The following is an 8,395-nucleotide window of genomic DNA, read 5'->3' as shown; positions in this document are numbered from 1 at the left end:
TCAAAGTGCAATCTATTATTCCAAATGAACTCGTTGTTTAGATACACTGTGTTGTCCCATACAGTAGCCATTAGGCAAATGTGGCTACTTAAATTAACCAATTAAAATTAAAATTTAAAATTCAGATCCTCAGGTTCATAAGTCACATTTTAAGCACTCATTAGTCTTAAATTTATCAGCTCAAAAATCTTACTGAAGTTTTGTTCCAAATTAAAATTGTAAAAACATTAAACTATGTATCAAAGGCAAGCTCCTGGCTGTGAGGTAGAATCCTGTGTACTCTTTCCTAATGAAGCCATACCAAGTGAGTTAACTTACTTTCAGTACTGTCCTGCTTGTCCACTGCATCTTAATACCTATCAAAGTGCCCGATAAAGAAAAACTGAGCAAAAAATTTTTACTGAATGACAATGGATAAACTAAATGAATAAATGAATGAACACTTTTGTTTTCTTCTTTGAGAGGCAGTCAAATGAAAAGAAGCAGGGAGTCACCTGGTACAGAGACTGCTGATGCCGCCTACTATCTTTCTCGGATGCCGCCTACTACCACCATTTCCAGGTTAGGAATAGACTATTGAGAATATAAAATTAAAAAAAAAAAAAAAACCTTATAAAAGGATGAATGGGCTTTAGAGACAATGAGTTTAACTTTCCGCCTTCTCTGTATTTCTGTCTTCCTAGAAGATGTAGACAAAAATATGGGTAGGTTCACGCAGCTCCTGAACAGCAGAACACAACTTGAATATAAGTCTTACAAGAGGAAAGAAAGCATCCTTCTTTTTACTGACCGAGAATCAACATGAAAACATTAAGTTATGACAGAGTGAGGCTCTTGTGTTTTATGAGATCGTTGTATCACTACGGAGATTAAGATTTCAGAAGTAATTGAGGAGATCAATGAAAATACATATTCCAAAATAAGGATTTCTGATGCATCAGAAGGCATTTTCACTCAAGTTGGTGAAGAAATTCAGGGTCCTATTAAGGCAGTTACTTGTAACATGTAAAGTGCTTAAATAGTTTATGGTAACAAGATCAGAGAAAAGCACCAAAATCTTATTTCTTTACACTTGGTTTTGAACATTAAAAAAATTCTTATCTTTAATGTCGATAAGTGCTTTTTCCTGCATGATATGAAAATATGGGTGATTCTTAGCCAACTATGTTTATGACAGAAAGCAATCATGTTCACAACTGAAGTTCATGCCAAAGTTGGTGACAGTGACACAAAATCTTAAGCCCAGTAAATAAGAGGAAATAAATTGGTCTTGTGATCCTAAACTTATAAAATAAGCACAACAGTTTCAAAGGGAGAAAAAATTGTTACTGTCTTTTTTGAATACTTAATTAAGACCAAGAATATTGGGAAACAGCATCATGCCATGGTAGGGTGAACAATCTCAACATTCAGGGAAAGCCACACATTCCCAAATCTAAAATAAGTCAGTCACCGTGATGAAAAGTACAGCTTAGGGAGTAGAGTCAACATTGTAATAACATTGTCTGGTGACAGATGGTGACTACACTTATCGTGGTGAACACTCAGCAATGCACAGAACTGTTGAATCACTACGTTGTACACCTGAAACTCATATAACATTGTATGTCAAATACACTTCAGGAAAAAACAACTTAAATAGCCATCTTCCTGATATTTTGTCATTCATGCAATTACCACTCGGTAGAAAGGTGTCTCTTTTGCAAATGGCTTGGGTCACTATAACAGAAGGCCATACAAAGGACTAGCTGTTCATCCTGCAGCAACTACTGGAGAAAATTAGAAAATTTGAGAGAGTGACTTGCACCAACTGGTTAAAAACTGGACAGTTATGAGGTACCTGGCTGGCTCAGCTGGTTAAATGCCCAACTCTTTATTTCAGCTCAGGTCATGATTTTAGGGTCTTGAGAATGAGGCCCAGTATCTGCACTCAGCAAGGAGTCTCCTTGAGATTCTCCCACTCCCTCTTCCTTTGCCCCTCCCCCCTTGTGTAATTTCTAAATAAATAAGTAAAATCTTAAAAAAAGAACTGTAAAACACAACAGGACAGTTACACTCCAGGGAGACAACAATGAAAAAGCAGGCTTTGTGCAGCAAGCCAGTAAGTAAGTTAAAGATGACAAGATGCCATATTAGAAGAAACAGTGCTTGTACCATGAAGGACTTAAACACTAAAATTAGCCAGAAAAAGATACTTTAAATAATGAAGTATGTATATTTATACTAGACAGACCCCTGGAATGAGGTGATGGGACGTGGCTCAGGGTTGGAGCATCTGATGTGCTATGCAAGAGTGAGGATCCTGGAAAGTACCAACTAGTACAAAAGCAAGGCACCACTTTTAATCTCTGTTTGTAGGGAGGCTAACACATGAATGCCTACACCATTCTCCTTGCCGGAGACTGATTTACTCAGGCACAGAGGCAGAAAGCAAGACAGAGGTCCCACCCATATTTCTGTGAGATCAAGACATCATAAAATAAGGATTTTCTGCCCAAAGTTGTGAACTGGGCTGTGTCATTAAAAACCATCTTATCCAGATCCCAGTATATATTTCCTGGCATTATGATTCAATCTTTTAACACGTTAAGTTAACTTAATGAAGTATAATTTTTTTTTTTTGCATTTGACATTCATATTTTACAACTGATAAACCTACATCAGCACATTATTATCACCTAAAGTCCATGGCTTACACTAGGCTTCACTCTTGGTTTTGGACATTCCATGTATTTGAGCAAATGTATAATGACGTGTCTACCATTACAGAATCGTAGTGAACAGTTTCACTGCCTGAAAATCCTCTATGCTCCATCTACTCATCCCTCCTTCCCCTTAACCTATGGCAAAGACTAATCTTTTTCCTATCTTCATAGTTTTGCCTTTTCCAACAGTTGGAATCATACAGCATGTATTCTTTTCAGATGGGCTTCCTTCACTTAGCAGGAAGATGTATTTAAGGTCCCTCCATGTTTTTTTATGCACTGATTGCTCATGTCCTTTTAGCTCCAAACAATATTCCACTATTTGGATGAACCACAGTTTATCCATTCACCTACTGAAGGGCATTTTGGTTGCTTTCCAATTTTGGCAATTATGAATAAAGCTGCTCTAAACAACTGTGTGTGGGTTTTTTTGTGTGGACATAATTTTTCACCTCCGGTTAGTAAGATACCAAGAAGCGGGACTGTTGGATCACATGGCAAGAGCGTAGTTTTGTAAGAAACTGCCAAACTGTCTTCCAAAGCGGCTGTACCATTTTGCATTCCCGCCAACAATGAATGAGAGCTCCTCTTGCTCCACATCCTCATCATCATTTGGTGCTGTCAGTGATCTGGATTTTGGCCATTCTGATAGATATGTAGTGGTATCTCATTGTTGTTTTCAGTTGTATTATGATTCAATTATCAGTGTCCTCCTGCTTAAGGATTTTTCCAAAAGTTAGAAATGTACAGAATGATCATTTCTCCAACCTAGAATATATTCTGCAGAATGCTTTGGATAATTAGCTATTGGAAAATGTTATCATGAGATACGGGTGGGTTCCCTTATTTCCAAATGAGAATTACTGCTTGCTGCAACCATGCAAAAAACCAAAAAAACAAAAAACAAAAAAACCCCCAAAAACACTGATATTAAATTTTCTGAATGTGTTACAGAAAGGGAAATTTACCAAGAATGCTAATATAAGCAATGTACTAAGACCACCACTGTGACATCTTATATGATATATACCATCTCTGAGTATAGGAAATTATGTTTGGACTTTTGAAGGTAATCATATTTTCAAGACTTATCCTGCTTCTTTATTGTCTCATATTTATTATCTTACAAACTTTGCAGATAGAATTCTATTCAAGGATATTCTTAAAATGTTGCCAGTTTCAATTATTCCAACTTCTGATAAAAAATCAAAGTCTTTAAGGAAAAAGGATTGAAGACAAAACCCCACAGGGGTTTTCTTGCTGTTTAAATTGTAATGTAATATGTTGCTACCATTCTAGTCACTAAATTAAAAGAAAGAGAAGAAAAGAAAAAAAGAATGAATATGGGAACTTCTTAAGTTATGTCTCATACTGTAAAGTCAAAGCATCTCAAACAGGCCCACAAATGAATGGACTGTTAATAATCCAACATTCTTCACCCCGTTTTTCCAATGCATGAGTTGTACACTGTCACTTACTAATCTCCTCAGCCTGATGAAGTAAAGGTTGTCAGCACACAAGCCTTCCCACTAAATCTGTACTGCACTGACACGAGGCTTCAAGTACTCAAGGTTACATTTCAACACGACACCTGAAACTAATGATGTACTCTATGCTGGCTAACGGAATTTAATTTAAAAAAATTCTACACTTCAAACTCAATGCTATGCTTCCACCTGCTACTTTCTCTTTTTTTAAATAAAATTTGAGATACACAGAATTAGACACAAATGTCAATCTGCAACTTTCTTAAGATCTTCCAAGACCTTAAATCATCATTAAGATGACCTTAAATCATCTGCACTTGAGGTAAAAGACCTGTTTACTTGCTGATCATACCTGAAATATCATCACGGGCACTTTCACAGAATCACTGTATTTCGGCTAAGTGACAGAGCACGGTTTGCTCACCCATAACCTGGCGCGTCTGAAGCCTGTTTAATGACGAACTGTTGCCCAGTCAGGCTAAGTTCACTAGTGATCGCATCGCCCCTTTCTGATTCCAGCCACACTGCGGCTCAAAGCACTTCCGCCAGCCGCACCCGCAGAGCAGCGCTCGGCCGCGCACGGACTTACCCCGGTCGGTGTCGTACAGGAAGACGAAGCAATTCCACTCGTAGTGGTCCAGCAGGCTCAGGAGCGCGCCCCGTAGGGACGGCCGCAGCTGCAGCACGAACTGGCTCTCGCCCTCCGTGGGGAAACTGGGCGTGATGAGGGAGATGTGTAAGGCGCTGCAGAATGAGGTCAAGGTATGTACCGACCTCTTATCATAGAGTCCGAAAATCGCAAAAACTCCTCTAGAATACTGGGAACAGACTGAAAGAAAAGAAAAAAACCACACAACTGTGAGCACACCCTCCACCTGTTGGCTTCCACATCAACCGTCTATGAGGCTAAAAGAAGTCTGAATCATGCGGACATCTGTAATGTAACGCAGGAAAAAGTAACACTGAAATGTAGAATTAATTCTGTCCTCACGAAGGCGTCCTCACGCACCCACAGCCCTGCACCGGGCGAGGTAACCCGGGGCCACATGCGTCCCTCCTCAAGGAGCCCATCTGCACATCCGGCGCAAGATGGCGCCGCAGGAAGAGCCCGCGCCCGCCCCGCCCCTCGCATCCACACCGACCTGGACAGCAGCTCTTCCGGGAGGAGAACCGAGAGCCGGGGAGCCGCTCCTGCCCAGAGGCCAGAGGGACCCCAGGGAGAGGAGGACAGACAGGAGGCGCAGACACGGGGAAGCCCCGGCTGTGCGAGCACGGAGGGACCCGGAGCCGACCCGTGTGCCCTGCGGGGCGCGGACAGACGGCCGGGTGTGAAGGAGCAACCGGCACAGAAAGGCCTCAGCCCTAGACCCTGCCAAGCAGCGGGGGAGCTGCTGGAACCTCTCCAGCTCCAGAGGCTGGCGAGCGCCACTGTTTACACTGGCGTCCACCTGGCGAGCGCCGGGTGCTGACGGGAACCGGGTTCCGGCGCCGCGGCCGGCCTGCTGCCTCCGCGAGCCCTGGCTCTAGCCCCAGATGCCCTCGGGCACAGGAAAAACCCCGCAGTTTAAAAGAGCAACTAGCATACAAACGATCCAGCCTTAGAGCTCCACTCAACAGCGGGGGAAGCTGCTGGAACAACCCTGAGACAGAGGCCGGCGAGCCCCACGCTTTCCGTCACCCCTCCACCTCGATCCCACGGAGCAGGGTCGGGGCCGCCGGGCTGGCCTGCCGCCGCAGTGCGCCCCGCGCCCCCGGCCCACACCATTCCCACGCGTCTCACCGACGAGGGCCCAGCGTGGCGCACGGCGGGGCGCCCCCAGCCGGCGGGATAAGGTGGAAAAGGCGCCCAGCACTCCTCGGGCTCCAGACAGCGGTGGACTCGTGCTTCCGGCGCCACCAGGGCACGCCCAACGCGGCCCTACGCGGCCCTACGCCGAGTTCCTGGAGGGGCAGGCATCCCGCTTCAGCAGCTTCAGCTTCTGCAGTCCTCCCCCCCGCCCCCCCGCCGGGGCACCCTCAGTGCAGAGAGCCGGGGGACCACCGCGGCCAGTGCCCACTTCACCTGCAGCCATCCCACCGGGGACCCCCAACACAGAGTCTACACTGGGGACGACCTTCCATGGGATCACTCCTTCAACTTTAGGAAAGGTAGTCGTTGGCCTAACTCCCTGAAACAAACACACGAAGTCGAACAAAAGGAGAAGACAGAGGAATATGCTCCAAATGAAAGAACAAGAACTAAACTAAAACGGAGATAAATCTACCTAAATTCGTTACTTTGTGGCTTTTTTGTTTTTTGCAGTGGCAGTTGTCATTTTTTTCCCCGCATAACCTTAGAGTTCTCCAGAACCACCTTTGAACACAAGTTAAGCTATCTGGAAAATCACTACTGGGGTGCCCTGGATACTTGGTGGAATTGTGACGAGCCGTGCAGCTTATAGGTAGGCTATAAAGCGAAGACAAGACAATTTCAAAACCCAACAGAACCAAGTCCTCTTGCAGTAAGAACCTGCGGTGAACAGGTGCACAGCCTCCTTCTGTCTTTCCTTTCTATGCTCCTAGTTGTTGCAAAGACAATGAGACAAATACATAAAGAGAAACAAACACACACACACAAACACCTCTTCTCAAGATTCTTTCCTAGCATCATTTTGATCCCTCCTTCAGCATGACTGAATCCTAGACCAAACTTGGGTAACTTTTTCTAATTTACCTTTTAAAGGATACAGGCTTGCATTAAAAAAATACTTCTGTTTAAGAAGGAAAGCATCACTGAATTCCAAATTCTTCTAGTTTACCACATATGGTGAAAGGTCCCATTTTTCTTTGTCTTATACCGCTAGTTTAAAATGTCCTTAATTCTCTAAAATGATGTCTTCTGATTTTGGTTACTACTTTTAATTGCTAAGTTTATAAAGAAGCCGAGGATATTAGATAATCTAGAGGTATTAGGAGTAGTTCATTGTGATACAAAGAAATTAGATTTTGCTTTGTTGAAGCAATAATAGGCTCTTGGAAAAAAATTAATTATCCTAATAACATTTATACCCATATTCTACAATATCCAGGTTTTAGGAGATTGAGACATAATTAAATAAGATATATTAATAAAACCTGGCAGTGTTTCTTCTGTTCTTGTTTATTATACCTCTGAAATTAGGGATAGAGTCTGAGCAATATAACTATAGCAGAAGGTACCAATTAACAGAAAATGAATGCTTCTGGTCTTTTGTAGACAATATGCTCTAAGAGATATTGTATAAGTTCTGGAAAAAGTAACACCTAACTAAGGGACCAGCATCTATATTCAAATGGACAATACTAGAATAGACTAGACTATAAAATGGAAGGGAATGACTGCAAACTCAGCTAAACAGTTTAAATCCTAGTGCTTTTACTTGTTAGCCAGGTGACCTTGGCTAAGTTATTTTATCTTAATTGTCTCAATTATAAATACATAATATGCCAAAGATTAAATAAGATAATACATACAAAACCATGACCCTATACAGGAGATAATTAGTAAGTGGTAGATTTTTTTTTTTTTTTAAAGATTTTATTCACTTGAGAGAGAGACAGAGATAGGGAGAGAGAGCACAAGCAGGGAGTAGATGGAGAAGCAGGTTCCCCACTAAGGAGGGAGCCCAATGTGGAGCTCGATCCCAGGGCTCTGAGATCATGACCTGAACCTAAGGCAGATGCTTAACTGACTGAGCCACCCAGGTGCCCTGTAAGTAGATTTTATAAAGAAAGTCCATGAAGGAAGAACATCCAATTCTAATTCTATGCTCGCCCAGGAACTACAATTTGATCACTTAAGTAATCTGACCAACTGGAAGACTTGTTCTGACAGTGTGACTGGCTGAAATTTTCTTTCAAGGTATAAGAAACAGCATGATGTAACATTTGGGTACCTGGTGTTTCAATTCAATTAATTTCTATAATTTAAGAGATCTTCTCCGATAAATCAAGTTGCTGGATCAGCTGTTAACCTTGCGAAAGTTCCACCAAGGCTTTGGATATATTTATGTAACTGCTGTACATTTAGTGTATAACTAGGAGTCCCTTGGCTCCCTTATAAAGTTTTCATATTGTCCTGTTCCTTTGATTTTCATGCAAGTTGAGGGCCCACTCTTAATCTTTAGTCAGCAAATAATCTGGTTCAAATAATTTTTGTTTCACTTTATTGAAAAAAGTTGAAGA

General features: G+C 42.2%; 1 protein-coding gene across 1 annotated transcript in view; it reads right to left on the bottom strand.

Annotated features, from left to right (window-relative positions):
• Window positions 1-5,240, bottom strand: part of GRIA4 (glutamate ionotropic receptor AMPA type subunit 4) — a 241,782-nt gene extending 236,542 nt beyond the window's left edge. The window contains exons 1-2 of the mRNA XM_032838408.1: window positions 5,184-5,240; window positions 4,782-5,067 (exon numbers count right to left, since the gene is read on the bottom strand). Of these exons, the coding sequence (XP_032694299.1) occupies window positions 4,782-5,067; window positions 5,184-5,240 (343 nt within the window). The remainder of the gene's footprint in view (window positions 1-4,781; window positions 5,068-5,183) is intronic.
• Between the last annotated feature and the right edge of the window lie 3,155 nt (window positions 5,241-8,395).

Source organism: Lontra canadensis, unplaced genomic scaffold (genome assembly GCF_010015895.1).
Source record: "Lontra canadensis isolate GAN:19392208 unplaced genomic scaffold, GSC_riverotter_1.0 scaffold104, whole genome shotgun sequence".
NCBI classification, from domain to species: Eukaryota; Metazoa; Chordata; class Mammalia; order Carnivora; family Mustelidae; genus Lontra; species Lontra canadensis.
The sequence above is the reverse complement of the archived record's forward strand: the minus strand, read 5'-3'. Positions and strand labels throughout refer to the sequence as shown.